This window comes from Chaetura pelagica, unplaced genomic scaffold, assembly GCF_000747805.2.
Source record: "Chaetura pelagica isolate M959 unplaced genomic scaffold, ChaPel_1.0 scaffold12, whole genome shotgun sequence".
Taxonomy (NCBI): Eukaryota; Metazoa; Chordata; class Aves; order Apodiformes; family Apodidae; genus Chaetura; species Chaetura pelagica.
This window is the reverse complement of record NW_009952801.1, coordinates 6,467,670-6,489,506: the sequence shown is the minus strand read 5'-3', so window position 1 is coordinate 6,489,506 and position 21,837 is coordinate 6,467,670. Positions and strand designations below refer to the sequence as shown.

Sequence of the window (21,837 nt, the reverse complement as noted above, 5' to 3'; positions counted from 1 at the left end):
TCTTTCCCTCCTTAGCATAAGGTATTACTCTACAGGGGAAAAGGGGTACAATTCAACTCTGTTTCTGGTATTAGCAATACTTTCTCCCTAAGTGGAAATTTTAGATTGCCATATAGATTAAAAAATTTCATGCTGCTAATTGACTTACAGAGAAAAAGTTGGTTTGGTAAAAGCTGATTAGTAACTTTTCCACATGTTTAAGAAGTTTCTTACATTAAAAAAAAAAAATTACTCTAATCAGCTGATGGAATTCAAATGTGGTCCACAATGAGAAAGCTTAAAATACTATTCAAAGGCAGCTGAGTTCAACGATTGCTGAAGCTCAAAAGGGCACATCAAAAAGTTGGGTAGAAATCTAGTAATCTTTAGGCATCATTTAGCTTTGAATAGGAAACCACCTGTAATTTCAGCCCATGAGATGCTCTGAACCCTATTTTGTTGAACTGTATTCTTACTAATGTCAAGAACCAAAAACTACCTTTGTAGCGTATTTCGGAAGACTGAAAATTAAGATCTATACAAATGCACACACCAACTACACATAAACAAGAAACTCATGCAAGAACCTGTCCACTGTCCATGATCAGTTGGCACCAATACCTAAACTTCCTTATTAGTTTCCAACTTTTTTGTTTACTGGAAAATCCTTACTTTGGGGACCTACCTTATTCATGTGGATCTGCTGCTGGTACTGTTTCTGCTTCTCCAAAAACTGTTGATGTTGCTGCTGGATGACCAGCTGGGCCAAAGTACTCTGAGGAAGAGGAGCTGACTGGGTTCGATTCAGTGGCCTGTGACGAGGCAGTTTGTGGGCAGCTCTTATGCCAGGTGAGACCCTCTCCTTTGCTGCTAAAGGAGACTGTGGATGAAGCGGAACGGCTCCTGCAAAACAGGAACATTTCACTCCTGTGTGAACAAAAACAAACTAAGAGTTCTAAACTCAGAGAAAGCTTTCAGCGAGAAGAGGGGTGCGTACTGCAGAACTCTGCATCAGCACTGATGCCATGGGACATGCATCACATGCCTCGCAATGCTGAGACGTTCAGCAGCTGCAAAAGAATGTGATGTAGTAATCGTTTTCTCTTTTCTGTAATCATTGAATTCTTTCAGGCTAAGAGACTGGAGTGGAATCACTAAAGTGGGAAAACAAAGATGCTGTCCTTTTTTCTCCCACCCTTCCACTTTTCCCAATGGTTAGCATGTATAGTATCTATATTACCACACTTAGTTTAATGTGAATCTGAGCAAATTATAATTCTGTTGGAGCCCCAATCATTACCAGTCACAAGAAGTTTTTGCTGTCTCATTTGTTCTTTCAATAACAGATGCTGCAAAAGAGCCTGGTGGCTGCTATTTGGCTTTCCCTCCAAAGCAACATGAGGATGAGTTGAGGATGGAGGAATGTTTCCTCCATACTGTCCAGCCAAGGCCACTCCTTGTCTGAGCGACTGGGTCTCCCCCTTCTGCTTTTCTTTGAACGATGATGAAGCCTGTCAAAGAACAATGGCACTGGTAAATGCTTTTCATAGACCTGGTCATTTATATCTCCACTTTATTAGACAGCCTTGTGTCATATTTTATGAATATATACAGAATAAAGGGTTAGCATTCCTATCTTGCACTGAAATGCAAATGACGAAAATGGAGGAAGAACATGCCAGTTAAATGTAACACTATGAGAAACTGTGTAATGAAACCACTTGAAAAAAAATCAGTAATAAAAGCCAAAGCGTAAGGAACTAATGTTAGAAAGTTATTAATGAAAAGACAAGACCAATCCTTTACATTCCTAAAGACCTACCCACAGCCTCCTGCACAGGAAAACAGGAGATCAGAGAAAATAGTTTCCATTGAGTTTGGAATAGGCAAGGCATGGTTTTTCATATAACTTTCCATCAGACAGCAAGCCAATCAGCAAAACAAAATAATTACCTGTAGTAGTGGGAAGCTATTACTTTTCCTGGAGCACTCCCTGACTCCCTGAAGGACAGCACAAATGTAAGCTTTACCCTTTGCAAAGTAAATTCGTACAGTTAAAACTCTCATCTACGGAATCAAGAGCTGCTGTGTATGTGTAGCATTTTAAAGTGCCCTTATAAAGGGCACAGTTATTGATTTAAAGCTTTTGGAAGTATCAGCCCTTCAGCATTGTGAATGTACCTTCTATTTCTCTGTTCTTCATCTACTTTAAAAGGAAATCTTAAAAGAGCAGTTAAAGCAAAATAACAGTTTTTACAGCAAGAATAATAACGTAACAGAAATAAGCATCTTGAGGCTTGCAGATAAACACTTATGGTGTGTCATGGTAAAAACAGTATCTCTACTGTTAATCTAAATTCCATAAATTCTTATAAGGCAAACCAAGGTTTTATTAATATTTCTGGGTGTATGCTTCACACTCTGCTATCACCCTTCCCTAAAAAACAAACACCAAAGCAAACTTTACATTCAATTTGCAACTTATTCTGGTAATAGAAATAAACACTGCTTGCATAAATCAGCCCCTTTGTTTTTTCTACTGCCAGAAGTAATATTTGGTGCTAGCTGGCCACATCAAAAGCTCATATGATTTGAATGAGAAAATGAAACATATTTTCATTTCCATTTTAAAGTTAGAAAATTGCTTTGAAGCAAGTAATATTTTTTGTGAAAGGCTAAGAAATTTTTCATTATAATATCTGGAAAAGTAAGCACTACATTTCATAATCAGCTCAATTTTTCCATCCCTTAAAACCAGTAAATTACTTATAAATATCTCATGAAAGGCCCCTATAGGACTGATTTTTTAAAGCTTACAAAATTTTCTTTGTAAAGTCCTTTATCTTATGTTAAAATACTAGATTGCAGTAATATATTATTGGTTAGAATAGTAAATGTATTGAAAAAGCCATAGGATATCATGAAACTTTAACTTGAAAGTGCATTTAGCACTGGAATTAAGCAGCACTTCTTACAAACCATACTGGATTGTATAGATTTTGGGGTTTTTTACACCATGGAAAGCTGTACCCACACACCTAGTATTTTTATGGGAGTTACCAATTCACATTCTAAGAAATTTAAATTGATAAAATTTCTTCAGAATTTATACACTGTTGTATAGAACCTCCATATAACTTATGTCCTTTTATTTTTTTCTCCCCTGGAAATCAGAAAAGCTTTGAACAGTGGCAAAATATTCAGATATTTTACTGAACCTCATTTTTCACCTTTAGGTTACTGTAATTTGCTCTAGATGTAAAGATCCTTATTCATCAGCATGAATTTCCATAAATACTGTGTCTGTGTTTTCATACATTTCACATATTAAGTTAACTTTTAGTTCTCAATAAAGGTGATTGCTGCAGACTGAACAAAGGGCATATTAACATAACTCATCATTAAAATATTAAGTAGTGCTCACATATCACTGCTTTTTTTTTCTCTGATTGATAGCACATCCCTGAAATAACAAACCTAGTTGCAGGAATACTAGATTTTTCCTCTACTATGCTCTGGCCCAGCTTAGGTTGCTACTGGAATCTCATAAAAATATACATGTACTGCACTTTAGCAGGTAGGGAAGATCATATACTTTGAATTTTTATACTAAATTATCTCCTCATATACTTCTCACCATGTCTGAAATCTGCTATCTGATTTGCAGATATAAACATGATGCATGTGGCCCATACCTAGCTAAGCTCCACACTGGGACTCGTTTATTTGCAATCAAAAATAATTATTGCTTTCAAGTCATGCTGCTGAATGTTCAAATGTTGCCCAGTTCAAGGAAAGGTCTGCTTCCTACTCTGAACTGCTTACATTCCAAAATGCTAAAACAAAGAGAAAAGGCAGAAAGTAGGTTTTCTGGAAGCAAATGTAGGCAGGAAGGCTTGAGAATGGTCACTTACAGTGATCTGAGGTTGTACTGCTGGAAGTCCCAAGGTAATGTTGGGCAGAGAAGGGGATGTGTACAGACTCAACAAGTTCACTGATTCATCTTGTATCAAAAGTCGTTGCTGTGAAACCAGATGCTGGAATAAAGGGGAAAAACAACAGATGTACAATCTCCAAGCTTTTTATCTTGGTTACTTTATACTTGTTAGCCTGCTACACTGAAAGCCAGTTACAAATCATGCACTGGTTTGCATCCTAATGGGTTGACAGATAAGGAAAAGTACCAATCCTGTGAAAAAGCTGTTGATGTTTCTTAAGAAAACAACTGATATATGTCCAGGACTATGCATTACCTGGTTAGTAATTCAAATTTCCATGCAAAACCAAAATCTTGAGGATTCCTCAACCATCTCTGATCATCACCTTCTCATCAGCTCAACATCCACTCTTCTCATCAACTGCACTTTCACTACCAGAAAATCAGTGGGAGTGTAGCCAGTGAATTAAGGAATATATCTATCTGAATCAAAGGTGTCACAAATATGGATACATTAGAACTTTACTTTGGTTATTACAATTTTTGTTGTAAGGTATGAAGTGTGTTTCCTACCGAGTCCATACATTTTCTTACCCAGATAGTCATATGGGGATGCTTCAGGCACATTATTTACTCCCATCCACATGGGAGTTTTGAGTAGAAAGTGAGGCAGATTGCCACATCTGCCATCTTTAAAAAATGTACCGTCTCTTTCTCTATATGCATTTATACAAAACCAGGATCCAATCATTCTATGATGGTGGGATACCCCTCACAGACTTTCTAATTTCCTTCGAGTTAAAATCTTTAACAATTCTTTTGAAGTCTTGCGATATAATTTTTGAGGACATGGAATTGCTGATACATTTTTAATTACTGTCAAGTAAAACCAGACACTCTACAAAGATCACCCTCTGCCTTTCCATTCTAGATTAATTGGGAAGAAACATAAAAAGTTACATTACCACAACAGGAATCTTTTTGAAGCCTTTGCCTTTCTGCTTTAACAGTCATGTTTTTCAACATGTGGTCTAGTATAGTTGCTTGAATTACATTTTCTGTTTAACTCTTGCTTCCCTCCCAGAACTTTAACACAATAAGAGCTACAAAGGTCTTATTAGACTTAGGAACTCTGGCATGATATGGTCCCCAAGGGAACAACATCCTTGAAAAAGAATACCCTGTGTAACAGTATGACACAGTGACTGCTTTCTTCCCAAACAAAAAGCATATGGGACTCCAATAATAGACCACCTCCAAGAGGGATACTGCACACTCGGGCTTTGACTAAAGTAAATATAATAACTTGTCAAGCATGTTGTGGGGAGCTGTAGATTTTCCCCTGGACAAACCTGGAATATCAATTAACTCTGTAAAATACTTTGTGCTAATACAATGCAACTTCAGACCATCAATGAAAAATGGTTAAGCACAAAAACACAGGATGTTATTCCAAAACATAACCTTCCTCATATAGTTTGTTTGGAGATACGACCTATCACTGAGACAATAACAGCCGAAGTCTATCTCTGTAATTTTCTTTTGGTACCTAGGGAATGTCAACAGATAGCATAGGAAACAAAGAAGCTTCACTTGTATATTACATTAACTCCTGGCTAACAGTGTCTTGCCTTGGTAACATCCACCTTTGACCATGAATAAAAGCAAGTATGTCAAGACTATGGAGATATTGAGGGAAAGTACTGAGATTTAACTGAAAAAGGACAGTGGAGCACTTCTAACATGTCTCCTAGAACATATTAAAATTTGTAGTAACTGCAGCACCTATAGAAAGCCACTTCAAAAATGCGTGTTTCCTTCTAGGTTTTCAGTATGCCCCTATAACCTTCTAAGATTTGAATTAACAAACATAACAGGAACAGGGTGAATAGCAATCAAATACATTCCCACATTAAGGTCAGACATCACTGTTTCATGAGGCCAAATCAAACACGTTATGTACCACGGGAGTTTAATGTTGAAAACATGAGTTTATTAGTAAAGAACATTTCAATCCAATTTCTTATACTGCTAATAAGCAGTCATTTTCATTTTGACAAGTAATTGATTTTTAAAAGTATTTTCAAGTAACATTAGCTTAAGTATCTGTTAAACCACATCTCCCAAAATAAGTTCAGTAGCCCATCTGCATAGATTAGGGTCCTGCATCTGTTGAGGCAGAACTTCATGACCCCAGCTGCAGCTTCTCTTCCTACTCAGTTGTCAATACCTTGAAATGGTTGCAGGAACTGGGGCTGCCAAGAGTGTCATTTGGCAGCACAATGGCTAAGCCATGGTCCTTCTCCTACATAAGGGCTTAAAGGTTTGGACTTGCACCTACATTACCCCAAAGAGCACCTTGCTGTACTTGCTCCTCTTTGTATTTACTTACTAGATCCATGGATCCTGCTTCCTGACGCTTAAAATAGCTTGTCAACAGTTACCCTCTTCCTTAAAACAGAGTAATATAACTAAATATAACAGTGCATGATCATCAGAAGGTAACCATGATTAGTTATTGTACTTCTGTTGCGCTAGTGGAACCTGTTGAGACGCAAGAACACTCATTTCATGTGTGCATGTTTATATGCACATCTATACACTAAGTGGGGAAGAGGAAATGGTTTGACATTAATATGTCTCAATTGTGGAGATACAGTAAGGTTGTTACAGCTTTTAATATTCACAGTTACTTTCACTCTTATTTCTTAAGGCTTTTGGGGTGTTTTTTTGGTAATTATTTAGACTCTTCACATTTACTTGAAGGAAACACCATTTTTCTAATAGCCACTTGCAAAGAGCACCTCAAGGAGCTATGTATTAGAAGAACAGTGCTGTAGGGTTGTACAAATCAAGTATGTGTTTATCTGCCATGCATATCATTTATGTCCCCAGTATAATCAGTGATGTTCTAGGAAATGCTGTTCTCCAAAGCCCAAGTGGAAGAAAGAAAATGATCTGAAGACTGCTTACGCCAACTGGAAACTCTCCATTGCCTTCAATGGCTTTTGATCAGGCTGTAAATGCCTAAAATGAATAATTTCACAAGACTAAGGCAGGTTGTCCCTGTGAACTCAGGGGACATGCTGTGCAGGGTCTCAATCCTGCTTGCATTTCTCATGCAAGTAATATTTAGCCCCAGCACAGCAGGCGACCTAAAAGTGTACGGCGGGCTGCAAGAGACAAATAGCTACTGCAGTGAACCTTGATGATACTGGAGACAACTGGGCCTAATAAAAACAGTATTTTATTTATAAGGTTCAATTAAAATCTTGAGTTCAACTTTCAAGTTTTGTATAACGAGACCAGTGTTTTAACAAATGGTGCTGAAAGTACCATTACGGGAACTGTGATAGTATAAGGTTATCTGCAAAAATGTAGCATTTGCAGTGCACCTTTGTTAATTCAAAAAAATGTAAATGTCTATCCACAAGACTGTCTGCTCCGGAGGGTAAACCACTTAAAAGTCTCACTATTTAAATGGCTATGGCAAAAATACTTTAAAATTCTGTTTCGTTACTGATAATGCTCTAATTCTGTCTCTGCACTAGAGTATAATAATTTATGGTATTGACTCATGTTTCACTGGTAAGTGGTTCTCTGTCATAGCAACCTGTTTTTCCCCAGCAAAAAGTGTTTTATTTGCTGCCATAAAACCCGCAGCTCTCCACCCACTCAGATATGAGTACAACACTTACTGCAAATGTCACAACGATTACGAAACAACAGCGATGTGAGTCATGTGGGATTACAGCAAAACAAGTGATATTTTGGGTGATTTTGGAACACTTATCCTATTATTAGAAACTTCTGTACTTTGCGTATCTGATGAAAAATGGATTAAATATATAGCCTTGGAGAGCTGGCCGCTAATGTTAAACTAGAAAAGAGACATGTAGGAGTTTGGCTGCTGTTAAACTACCAAAGAAATCCCACTGAAATCAAAATGCACTGAAGCTGAGATTTATGGAAAAATGTTTGAGCGCACAGGACCACAATATTAAGAGTCAAGTAACCAAAGAAGTAAAGAAATCCCTGACTGGATCCAGAAGTGGAAGTCCATAGTTTCAGCTTCTAAGCACACTTCCAGGAAGCTAAGTGACCAACACCAGCACACAGAGCTCAACTTCTAAAGGAACTTTTTAAGCTTATTTGTGTATCTGTGATTTTAGGGTGGGGCTGTTACTTCTGATGTCTGGCACAGTAATGGCAAATGATACGTAGCGTGATGTTCTGTTAATAGACAGAATATAACTCCGCAGGTTGTTGCTACCTTTCCAAATCTCCTCAGAGACTGCAGGCCTGACCAGATTGATTGCATGTCTGATGGTGGTTGAACATTGTAGGCAAATATCCAGAAACTATACCATGCAAAGTTACAAGCACTGTAAGTCTGAGACATTATTCCTTGTGCATTTTGTAGTATTCTCAAGTCAGCAACAGATCCAATTTGACAATATTTCCTGTTTAATGCAGCACTAACACCCACATATTAAAAATGTCTATCTAAAACGTTCCCCATATCAAAATATACCATTTAATTCCATTGAACTAGGATCTGATCTAATCCAAATGATGGATCTTACTCTGCGTCATTTAAATTTCTTTGCAATCACATGCAGGGGGGCTATGAGGCAAGACCACATGTTAGCCATCAATGCAATTTTTTTTTTCCTTTTTGGTTACGGGCCAGAGAGAGACTACTAATCTGTGAGCAGAGGTCACCCACCTGCCCCCTGGATCATAGTTCACACACACAATTAATTCATTATGGGGAAAAGTCACTGTTGGAGGTTGAACTGCCCATTCCAGGGTGTTTTTTTTTAGGTTAATGTCCTGCCACTGACCTGGAGAAATAGCTCAATTTGCTAAAACTTTGTTCAATCACATTGTCTTATGCAATTTTTCTAACATAAACAGTATAAACCAACAATTAATAGAAAACTTTGCCACCAAAGCAGGAATTGCTGTAAGTTTGGGCCGTGGATACAGAATATTGCAGAATTTTATTCTCTCCCAGTTCCATTAGATTATTGTCCCTTTACAATATTGCCATGGAAAGCATGACTCAGGCGTATTGTCTGTGCTAAATTACGTTTATCACAACTGATGTATCATCTGCATTCCAGTTATAGTCACGTATATATGAAACAGAATAAGGAGTAGTTAAGATTCTCTCCATGTACAAGCTCACTTTACAAACAAATATCCCAAGACTCCAGGCATCTCAGTTGTGTTAAGTACTGCCCTGATAAGGAAACAGGTATATTAAAATAAAAGGCAGATGTGAAAAACAATTTAGTCAACCAACTCTGATACTGTAATTAAACAAACCCACTTCAGCACCCATCTGAACCTGGGATCACCTTAACTTATATGGGTTAGGATGACCAATGCCTAAATCGCTTTTTTGCATGTGAAAGTTCTTTGCTAGTTTCTGTACTGTGCACTTCTTCACGTTACCCCAGAAAGTAATGTTCAGCAACACAGATGCTTCCAAGTTACTTTCATAGCTTCCACCCATTCTTTCAGTAGCATTACTGATGCATTTGTTTGGACTTTAGTTATCAAAGAGTCTCCATAAAATGCATCTCATATATGAAGATGTATCTCATATATAACATACTCTGATGTCCACATGTAGTATCCTGGTATTCCTGATAATTATACCTTCTGCAATTATTCCTGTTGTGAGTAAGCAAAAACTGGAGTTTCAAATCTCTCAGGTCTAGAAATCTGATAAATTATCTACCCAACAAAGAGAGAGAGTCTCACCTCAGCTTGAATGTTAGATGGCAAAACTGAAGTTTCATTTTCTGTTATACTGCTGGTCGGTCCATTGCTTGGGGAACTGGGACCTGATCCAGGGGAGCTGCTGCTGACTGAGGATTCTGAAAAACAGATTAAGCGTCCATTAATTTCACACTGGAAAGGAACACATTATCTTGATTAATTATTCTTTATGGCAGAGGGTTGTTTTTGCTGCTGAAAAGTATCCATAGGTTATGAAAGAGCTATTTACTTAAGTTAAAGATTTAAAATTCATCCTCCATTTCATTTGAATTTCCTTTTACAAAAGTACCAACGAGGAAAGGTCCTGTTCATCTTTCCCCTTCTGATCTCTCTGATTCACAAAGGAAGAATGTACTGTTTATTTTTCCCATAAAGATGGTACGATACTCAGTATCAGGCTGAGATACAGACACAGAACTTGTAATGAGTAAAAAGAAAAAAGTCTTTTCTTTTTAACTGCAAAGAGTCCTGCCTCTGTAAGAGATCAGAATGACAGAGATAGAAGGCTTGCAAAGGTCATGATAACATGTCATTAATTCATGAGGCCTACTGCCATCCCCCTTCTGTTTAGAAAGAGGATGAGCCTGTTGTTGACTAATCATTACCTATGCAAGTAATAATGGCAAAACATATACCACTTTCACTGTATATTTGGCACAAATATGAAAGAATATTTACAGCATACAAAAAAAATCTTAAAATAGCATTTGAAAGGCTGCATGTATCTTGATTTTAGATTTCCAGGTTCTAAGATAAAGGACAAGAGGATGATCTCGTCATGTGGTGTTGTACTGAGCTGTTGCAAACCTACACTGATATAAATTAAATTTATGTGATGGGAACAGCTAACAAGGTTAAAGATGGAAGAGCACAGCATTAGTAGAGGCAAGCCTATTTCATGGGATATCTTGTAGCTTTCAAATTAAAGTACTCAGAAAGTTTAAATTAAAATCTAAATGTAGTAAATATTCTGTAGCCACTTTTAAGCTTATTCACTCTTTTTGCCTCCCACTACATGCAAAAATATATCCTCACTTTGACTGAAATCACCAGGAAATTTCCTTGCTGTTTCTTGGACTTGCTCCTTCCTACTAGAGTTGACTTTGATTGACTGAAGTGACTGTACCCCGCTATCCTAACTGGTCAGATAAAGTTCCTGCATTGTCTGCATCATCTTCATGGAAGAGCAGAAGCACTAACTTACTATTTTTTCTCAGCTTGTTAAAAATTACAGTAGCACTGTTTGTATAAACTGACAATTAAATGATGGGCTATATGCATGATTCTGTATTGTTATATGCTAAAAATTCCCTTTCAATTACTAAGAAAACTTACTATCTGCTATGACAAACAATATACCAGTGAACATCTAAATGTTTCAACTCTTTCTTCTCAAAAAAAAGCTTAGTGAGCCCCTAGCTCAAAATAACTAATCTTGACATTATCAAACAAGAGAAACCAGAGATAGGGCCAAACACAAGATTTCAAATAGTCCTTGAATAATCTAAGTAATACAAGAGAGGTGTTTTTGCACCTGCTATTAGCATCTGCATTTTCCATGGGAGATGAGAAGTGGGAGATGCAAGACCCAAAATGTTGTTAATGTACTGAAGAGACAAATCAAGGGAAGAGACTATTCTTGTTTTCTCCTTTGATGTTCCTTGTCACTGAAGTTGACCATTTATTTGTTCTTGCACTTGCTGTTGTAAAGTACTGGTTTCCAAGCTGGTTTGAAAGTATGGCTTTCAAATTGACAGTGACTTTTCAGCAAGTGGTAGAAAGCTGTAGGTTCCAAGTTATTTATACAGAACTATTTACTTAATACTGTTTTCTTTTCAGTAGAAAAAAAAAACAAACCAACAAAAAAAGAAAAAAAAATTTTTATTAGCAAGCCATTTCAATTCCAAAACACCATCACTATTCTGTGAGCAATAACACCTGATACAGAATTTCTCCATTCTTAATTACCTGTCACCTCAAAGAGTCGCTTCTTGAATGAACTGACAACATTCCCATCCTTCCTCCTGAGTAAAGGACTGCTTCTCCTTTCTGTCACCTTTTGTTTTAACCTTGAACGTACCTTCAAATTGGGCTCTGAAGCTGGAAATGAAATGAAGAAAAAAAAATTACAAATCAGATTACTGCTTTGGGTCAGACACCACTGACATGCCCTGTATGACACCATCTGATCCAAGGAGGGCTTGGAGGCAGAGGTTTTACTGCCCATTCTCCCCAGCCCGCTGCTGCTCCTCATGCAACTCCATTTTAAATGGGAGGCTAGAAAAAAAGAGGAAGAGAGCGGAAAAGCTTTGGATACCAGTATTTTCCTCATACCATTTCAACTCTGAAGTTACTCATTATATATGGTTAATATCATAAGCATTGAATACAGCTGAACTCAAGTTTTATCCTACATTATTTTTATCTCTCTTGTAGGTGAAAACTTGGATGGAAATACAGCTTAAAACTTGGAACCTTATAATTGGATTATGGTCTGATGACAGAAATAGAGAAAATGCTCCACTGGTGCCTTTTGATTTCTCTTAGAAATATAAATTACACCAAGACTCGCTGGCAGAACATTTCTTGGTCAGCAATTTTAGGCCCAGAACTTCAATGCCTTCTGAGTAACACACCAAACAACTAGATTTATGAGGGTGTCCTAAGAACATTTACAGAGGAAAATATATGCTCTGAAAACAAGAGAAGTAGGACTGATTCCCAGAAAACCTAGGATTATACTTAATGCACCTTGGGCAAGTTCCACCTTTGTTTCCTAAATGGACACAGTCTTTTCATATGAAGGCCAGAGACGAAACTCTGCTATGCTTTTTATTTTGTGTTATTTTTAGCATGATAAAATGTTTCTTGTACTCATTTACTTCTAAGTAAACCCTCTATCAAACAGACTGCTAAGAGCTAGTGAAAGATAATTGTGGAATAACATTTGTTTGTATTTTCCTTTCTGGAACTGAGGCTTGGCTAAGCAGTATCTCAAAATAGAGAGAGCTGGAAACTGGGATCACTTCACTCTCCTATGCAAAGGCATAAGCCCAGCCCCAAAGAAAGGAGCAAGAGTCAGCAGAAAAAACAAAATAAATTAAATCTATATTCAGTTCAGCATTACACTGTTTGTCACTTTGGGGCAGGAGCTCAATCTTACGCTTCTAATTCTAGTCCCTGCCCAGCATGTAGCATCTGTTTCCTCCTGTCCCACTTGTTCCCTCAGGATGGGGATACTAGAACTGCACACGCGAGAGCGAAGGGGCTGCACCTCTGCTGCAGTGCTGCGGGATCCTGGAGAGCCACAGTGGCCTGAGTCACCTACCACATTGCTCCTGGCAAGCACTCCCTTGTAAGTGGCCTGTGTCTGAAGTGCACTTCAGACCAAGATACACAGGTTAGCAAAACACTGGAAATCTTTCCTAATAACTTAATGAGAAATTTGCTTTTAATCAGTTACTACCGTTATTAAGAGAATGGTTCCAGTGGTGGAGCACAGATTACTTGTTTGCTAAGATACTGTTTTCTATGAAAATGAAAATATAACAATGGACTAAGATGACACTACATGAATTCACTACAGATCTCACCCAAGTATGATGAGATTTCGAAGAAAAGGTGCTCACTCCTTTTGCACTTATGCTGATTTTGATTTACACTATTCCATATTCTTAAAACTTAGAATACTCCCATACCCGTGACAAGACTAATGTGATACAAATCCTCTGCAACACTCACTGGAGAAATCTCCACTTCCATATGAATGTTTCATGCTCAGTCACAGCAATTGCCTTTCTATTTTTTACCACATTCCTATCATATTCTGCATCTGAATCAATCATATAAGCAGAGAAAGAAGACTTTGATGTCAATGTTTGAATATATGAGCTAGCTGAGAAGACAGCCCTTGCATGAATCATTTTACAATGGAAATAATCCATGTTAAAATGAAAAGGCATGGAGGAAAGTGGTTTTTAAATTATAAAATAAACCTCCCAATGAAAAACAAAGCCAAGGCTTCTCAAGAGCGTTTGCTTCAAATATTGGCTTTCTTGAATGTCTCCCAAGGGACACTGCCAGCTCCTAACGTGGCAGCTTGGACTCAACAGCTGACAATAAGAATTCAGGTTTCAGTGCACTAAATATATAAACTTAACCAATTTGAGGATATCTGCTCCAGTGGACAAAATGAAGAACTGGGAAGCATTTTCTTGATACTTGTCCGTGGCTGAGGCATTGACTTGGTGTGTGCCTGCAGAGGTCACTGTACCATCCTGGCCCACCAAAGCTGAAGCAGACGTATTGATGACTGCGACACATAGGGATCACAACAACAATCCTATGTGCTTCAGTGCACTCCTACATGAAGGCAGCAATAACGTATCTGCAATACTCAACTCTCCTCTTATAGTTAAAAAGGGTTAAAATTAAGTATGTTAAGCTTCAAGGTTAGAGCTGTGGATTAAAATTATAAATGTATAAACATATATATGCACACCAACGGTCCCAAAGCCCATACATGGGGCACTTAAACAGCCTTAGTGGCAAATGGTGAACAATTATTAGAATTAATCTGCCTTATGTTTCAAAGGAGCACTGGCTCAATACTTCAACTAGTGGTTTTCAGAAGTGGCCTACAGAGGGATAACGCTCAAAATAACTGTTTTGCATTAGTCACCCTTGTAAGTATTTCTGCTGAACATTATTAGCATCTTTGCTCATCTTAATCCACTGCCTAAAAAGACTATGTTCATCATCCAAAGGTGTTCTCCATGTGGAAAAGAAGTGTCACATGTGGCACAGAGTAGCTGCCTCATGTAGAAGCCCCAAGTAATTAAATTTTTGTTTCTCCATTAATACCACAAAATCATTGAAGACACCTTCATGCAGACTATTACTTTTTGAAGTGATTCAACCACAAACCAAGACACTGACTCAGCAAGATAATCACTGCATGTTGGTAACTTTCTGCATACAACTGGAGTCCAGGACTCAAACGTAGATGAATTCTACTCCATACAGGATACGTCACATACCTCACCTTCCTGAGGAAACAGAACCTCTCTACAGCACTGGAGGTGCTGAATGAGGTGGGGGTTTGCTGGGTTAGATGCCTGCAACTACAGTGGGCTGAGTGATCTGCAAAGGAGCCAGAATGCCATAGACAAGAGAAAAAGAAGAGCACATGGCCAGGAGTGTGGTAGATGAGGAAAACAGGACTGCTTGTTTTCATGGCAGCAGGCTGGTAGGTTAGTTTGTTCTTCTAAAATCAAGCTAAGAATCAGTATCCATCTGATATTGGTCTAATTGGACACTATTAGCCTATCCTCTTTGCTCCATGAATCTTGGCACTTCTACTACATTTAGCACATTGAAACAAGTAATAATCAGTTTCCACTTGGAGAAAGGGAAAATAGATTATTTGAAAGTGCTTTGTTGCAAAAAAACCCCAAAAGACACAGCCACTTTATCTGAAGGCTATCAAAGCCCATGTCATTGATCTCAATGGGAATCAGTTGTTACCTATTTGAGTGATTAACTTGAGTGGATTTCAGGAAAGAATACCCTGAAAATGACTTTATCTACCTGCAGCATAATTTGGAATAATGAGATAGAGCAGTGATATGGTTTGTTCAGTCTCATTGCTATTACCTGGCTTATTCTTTTTAGTGCTGATAATAATGAACTGGTATTACACTTTAAATGACTGTAAGTGGGAAACAGGTATAAAAGAGTATTGAACAACAGAAGATATCACAGGCAACCCAAGGATAGGTTACCTAACTTCTTGGCATGTCTTGCAATTATCTCTAAAGAACTGAAAACTTATGGTCCTAGGTGAAGAAGACAGACAGCGTCTCAGTGAGCCTTCTCATCTCTTGTGATGGTTTCATATAGCCAAAAAGAAGTGAGTAACTGTAGTGTTAAAAAATAGAAAATATATAGGCTTCACAAATTAATTTCATCACAACCATCATTGCTCAGGTGAAAGAAAACTATTCTCCCTGCTTTACATGACACTTAAAATGCAAGCATGAGATAGGAAAATGATTCATTCAAGTTTTTAAGTCCTGTACTCCACTTTACTTAATATTAGCAATTTGCAGATACTAAAATTTAGGTGTATAGCCTGGGGTGAGACTGCTCCCAAATAAGGTGCGTTTTTTTTGACAGGGCTTTGCTTCACTGTTTCTTTTGACTAAACACACAGAAATATTTAAGAAGAAGGGAAAAAATCATTTCAGTGCATGGGGAGAGGACATATATATGAAGGGAATGTAAAAGATAATAATGCACTGCTTTCTGATGGCTCCTGGAACACAGTACTACTTTTGTATCAGAAGAGTGTGTACCAACTTCAAATCAGCATTTAATGAACCCAGGCAGGAAATGGGGGATGGGAGATGGTGCACAGTGAGCAGGTCCCCATCTCGAGGCTAAAGCCATATATAGGAAACCTGAAGAACAGAAAATGAGCTTTTGTCCAGACTTCGAAAAGCTCTACAGTGAAAGCATTTCCTTTTCCTTGCTGGCAGGCTGGCTTAGAAAAGCTGTGGGGCAGTTGAGGTAAGTGATGCTAATTTTGGCTACAAAGATTCCAACAACAGCATGAGCAGCAGCAAAATTCGCATCTTACTTGAGAAAGACAAATTGTTCCCTATTGCCTAGGCACCAGCCTATCACTAAGACTATTTTGAAACAACAACTTGGGACTTCTCTAACATATTTAAGTCAACAGAAACACTTAAAAACAAAGACTTCATGATCTTGAAGTAAATCTCCATTGGCATTCTCTATTTCTTTAGCTGTCTTTTTTTAAAGCTGTGAAGGGTCATATATTATACTGACTTGAATATATTCTATGCTGCACTCCATGTAGGAGTTATTGTTTTTTCCTACTTATATCCAACAAGTATCAATAAAGGAATACATAGTCAATGAATCTTTCTTTTTTTCACACCACGTAGACCATTATTTTACATACTATTGACTTGAGACCTATGTACAGGTAAATATTGTGTGCCTTACAACACATAAGCATGACAATCCATGCCTGAAAGAACTTAAAGATACAGGACAAAAGGATGGTGTATGGGTATAAATGATGAGGGATACAAGAGAAAATAATGAGATGGTACCGCTTAGCACAATGGTGATATTGCCAGTTTATCAGTGGCTTATCCTTTGCCACTAGCACTGTGGGAATTGAGAATTTTCAAGAAGATACTAAATGTGGATAATGAGGTAACTTTGAGATCCCTGTCGTGACTTCACTAGAAGCAGGAGTAAAACCACAAGAAAACCTAATTTCATGGGGTCCGTTGCATAGCATGACAAGTTTCTAGTCCATGCTGTGGGCTCCCAGTCACCACAGTCACAGTAATAACTGACAAAACAGCCTGCCTGTCTATGCCATGTCAAGACCTGGAGATCAAATCTCATCTCTCTCCACCAATGACAATAGCCAAAAGAGGCATACCTACTAAGGTTCCAAAGAAGATAATCTGAGGGTAGTGGGCTAGGGAGAAGCTTCCCAGTTTCCCCCTCAGAGATGTAGGTAGAATGAAAAGAACAAGTCACACCATCAGAAAGGACTAATGAGGAGATAATCTGGGCCTTCTCACCAGAGCTATGAATACAATCAGTGCCAGGCAGAAAGGCGGAGAACACAGGTCAGGTATCAAAACTGTTTTCAGCTTCCTCAGTTGTTTTGTGGGGAGCTGCAAATGAATTTGTCCTTCTAAGAGACCCAACAGTCTCACAGCCTTTCCTCTGCTGCACGTGGCACTTGCAGACAGGGGCATGGAGTTTCTGACTTCTGCTCTGGCTTCCTTTAGGTAACCACAGGCTGTTTCAGCCACCTCCACATAGCTGAATGTATATGCAAGATGAGCAGTGACTGTTTTCATATATAACTGACTGACATTTGCTGTAGAAGGCCACATCCTGATACAAGACAAAACTAGACAATGAATGGGACATCCTCCCCACTGGCTGACAGACAGGAAGATACCGGCATGTGATACAATTCCATAGATTCAACGACTTCTACATTCTGGTAATTTAAAATACTATTTCTGAAAGAGTTTTAAATTAGATTCATGAGACTGAAAGCTATTTACATATGTCCTCTAAAGCTCTTCCAAGAACTACACGGACCTGACCGCTGGGTGGTCCCAGCGAGGTGGGAGGACCAGATAAAGTGGCACAGGATGGAAACATTTTGTTTTTCTGGCTTGCATCACCTAATGTGTTTTCAGCATATACTGATATACTGATACTGTTTCCTGTACAACCATTTACTTTAAGGGGAGTGCTGGTCATATGTGTAAGCCTTTAGTCCCTTGCTTTATTTTACTTTTTTAAATGGTGGAATGCTTTATTTATTCAGACTAAGGTAAATATCCATTCCCTAAATAAAAAAACAGGTTTAGTGAAACACATGGTAAAAGAGCTAATTAGATTAGAGCGGATCTCGCAGCCTTTCAGTTCTCTCAGGCTAAGGAAGACAATTTAACAAAAATAGGAATTTTTCACTGATTTCCTAAAGAAAGTTAAAAAATTAAATATTCCCTGAAGGTATTTTAAATACCTAACTTTTCCTTGTCATTCATTTTAGTCTGTATGAAACATAAAAATTCTTTTTTATTATCCATGCAAACAAGTGTTATCTTTCCAGGAATTATTTCTTGAGTTACATGTAGGAATTATTCAGAGTATTGCTTTCTTTTAGTTAGAACTAGAGAACTTTATGTATTTCATGAAAGGCTGATCAGTGTATGATCAGTATGTATTTCCTGTAGACATCTGATTTGCACGTAACCTGTGAGGCAAAATAACAGGTCTGTTGATAGAATTCTTAATTTCTTCTCCTTATCACAGAAACAGCATCTCCTTGAATTTGCACCAACTGAGCTATTCAGTGGTATCAATGAGGCCATGGTCTCACCAAGCTTCTTGAGTCCCCCTTACATGCCAAGTCTGCTGAAATTATGGCATATTATTGCTATGTCAGGTCCATCTTAATCTTCTTCCACACAGACTAATATGCTTTTGCAATAATAAACAGGGGAGAACAAGGATATTTTAAAATTAATTCTCAACTTTCCTGTACATCTTCAAATTCTCCTTTTTTTTTCACTTTTATAGCACTTACAGGAGCCAAATCACCTCTGAGTTCTAAGGAGGTCTAGAAAAGAAACAAGAAGGTGAAATGGGCCATTTAATAGAGGGCATTCCTCATTTGAATGGTAACAATCAAATTTAGATATGCATGACTAGTGGTCCTTCTGATTAGGTCCCCTGGTTATGCTCACCCCCATTATTTCTGAGCATATACACCAGTTGAGCTAGGGAAGAAGTGATGGGAACATAATATCATACTTTCTGCAAATATAGCAAATCTCATTCTTCATGCTAAATCCTCGTCCAACATCCACTGAATCACTAGTTTTGCACAAGAGGAAAGTACATTCTCCAGTGAAGAAGTGCCAGAGGTAATCTGTAAGCCCCAGAAGTCGAGGCTTTTGTGGGATGATAATTTGACCCCTAAATAAATGTTTTGATTTTTTTTATAGAATAGTTATTTTCATGGTTATGTTGTTCCCCAAGGCCCATGCAAAAAGAAAATAGTTACTAGGGTGATACTAGGGGAAATCCCACATATTTCAATCTAGGAAAATATCCAGCATTTTTAATTCATTGATGGCAGGCAAAAAGAATGATCTAACACTTTATCAACCTTCAGAAATTAATGTTGAAACACCTTCTCTCCCACTTTAACAGGGCATCAATGTCATCAGTAGATGAGAGCTGGGCAGGTCTAGATTGCTGAAGAGCACTCTTCGGAGTTGTCCAAAAGCAACACAGAGTACAGGACGCCAGGGAAACCAAAGCAACCAAAACACAGTATATCTTGCTTTCCTATCAGGAAAGAACTATGGACCAAATTCAGCTCAAGAATAGGCACCTCATCTCCACTGAAGACAGACAAAGACATAATTGGTCCACAAGTTGTTTGGACTTTCAAAATATGTTTGCCTAACTTCTGTAGGGAAGGCTGACATTGTGAAAGGATCTCCATGTTAACTGAAGTGAGGAGAAAACACCCACCTGTATAAATTCTTATTTAGATGTTGACACTGCACCTTCACAACAAAACTGAATGAAAGTAAGTTTATTTTTAGATAGGTTCTTTATACTCTGGGATGTAATTCCAATCCTCTACAACTTAATTAGCTAAATATACAATGTATCCTTCCATCTGGTAGAGTAATTTAACAGGAATAATTGTGCACCACCATAACTCAACGAGACACTGAGGAAAACCATTGAAATGCTATTTCCTTTCCTTTGGAAGAAAACTATGTACAATTTCAGCATGCTTTGCATTTCTAACAGTTAAAGCCAACAGGGAGGTATCATTCTCATTTATATTACTTTCCCAGGAGAAAATCAAAAGCAAAGTACAAAGCTTATGCCATTGTTCATGAATGGCTCTGTAATACTTACTTGGCTTTAGCCAGAACATGTTATTTGGCAGTTAAAACCCTTAATTAGAATTGTGGGTTTGAACAGCTTTTTCACTGAAACTGTTTTGCAGGAGTTTGGAGAAGTACAATCTTTACTAACCAACATCTTCTATTTTGGACGATCTGATACCATGTGATTTCCCCTTTTCATTCTCTTGTCTGTCCCTTTCTTTTTGTCATCACTTAGATACTCTTGTTTACTTGTCTAAAAGTTTTCAAGTGTCCTTTCCCTAGACATTGAAATCAAACAAGACAGTTACTGCTGACTTCAAAGAGTCTCAGATTTTTTATGCAATATTTTCTTACTTATTTATCCAAAGGGAATAGACTTGAAATGTCCATTAAAATAATTCCACTTAATTTTCAATGGATATTATGCTCTTAAAATGCTTTAGATTTTAGGACTGCTCCCTGCTCCTTATTCCAGCTGCTTCCTTTAGGTTCAAAAGTCAAAAAGGTGTCTAATATCAAATTGCTTGCTTATCAAAAAGTTACACAAGCTACTTGTTAATGCTAATTTCTGAAACATTTCTGAAAACATACAAAGTTTGTGTAAGAAAACCTTTATGTAACCACATGAAGCAGAACTTTGTAATTCTATTTTGGCCATTCATAGGGTAGTAAAAGGAGAACTAAGACAGTATTTAGACCAAGACTGTATAGTTAGTCTAGGAATTAAGAAGGTTCAGTACCAAGCACAACAGAGTAATTACTGGAAAGACAGAAAGTGAAGTAGATAGAAGTAGTGGGATTTTTGCTGAAACAAGAAACATAGTGAAAAACCTTTATCCAGATCACCTTGAAATGCATAACACCTTCCCTTTCTGTAATTAAAAGTTAGAGTTAAGTAAAATATATTAGAGGAACAATCTTGCACTGAAGAGAAGACTATGATTGCCTTTATGAGAAACATCGTGTTGATGGTCCTATGGAATCCTGGTTCACACCATAGCAGCTTTCATGATACCAAAGCTTGTGATACCTACTTGTGATATCTACACAAGTTCTTTCCTCTCTGAGAGTGCAATTAAGCCAACATTAGCATCTATTTTTATTTATTTTTGTGCTATCTCAAAAGTTTTCCCCTCTAACTCCAGCTAAATTAGAGTGACAGTGTATTCCCCTTCACACTCAGCTTAGGAGGCCTCAGAACTCTAATGGACCCGAGATGACTGCAGCCCAGCACAGTAGCTATGAGGGTATTACATTTCCTTAGAGCTGCTGGCTCCTGTGGGCTAAACTCTGTTTTGGCCTGTTCATTACATGAATCCAGAAGAAGCTGCTAACAACAGTTTGCTTCAGATTCACTCTTCAATTGCAAGTGAAAGTTTCTTCTCTTTCTAAAACCTCTTACTACTAATTATGCCCTCTCAACTTATTGATAGTGAATTTAGGAAGGCTAAAAAAATCTGGTGATTAATGGGAGGAGAAGTCAAGAAAAAGAAGGACTGGCAATCAGGATCTTCTCTGCCTCTCCACCCTCCTCCCCCCCGGCCCTGTGATAAGCACCAGTGATTTCCTTTGGGCACATCACCTAGTCCAAATTTGTCAAGACTGTTCGTTAACCCAGGAAAACAATGACCCTGGGAGGCA

General features: G+C 37.9%; 1 protein-coding gene across 8 annotated transcripts in view; it reads right to left on the bottom strand.

Moving 5' to 3' along the window:
• The window catches only part of HDAC9 (histone deacetylase 9), a 279,706-nt gene that overhangs the window by 196,993 nt on the left and 60,876 nt on the right, over positions 1-21,837 (bottom strand). For 4 of the 8 annotated variants that reach the window (XM_009994950.1, XM_009994953.1, XM_009994952.1 and 1 more), the window contains exons 6-10: positions 11,678-11,809; positions 9,692-9,807; positions 3,894-4,016; positions 1,280-1,490; positions 665-882 (exon numbers count right to left, since the gene is read on the bottom strand). In XM_009994950.1, the coding sequence (XP_009993252.1) occupies positions 665-882; positions 1,280-1,490; positions 3,894-4,016; positions 9,692-9,807; positions 11,678-11,809 (800 nt within the window). The remainder of the gene's footprint in view (positions 1-664; positions 883-1,279; positions 1,491-3,893; positions 4,017-9,691; positions 9,808-11,677; positions 11,810-21,837) is intronic. The other 4 variants (XM_009994958.1, XM_009994954.1, XM_009994955.1 and 1 more) reach the window with 1 other exon arrangement.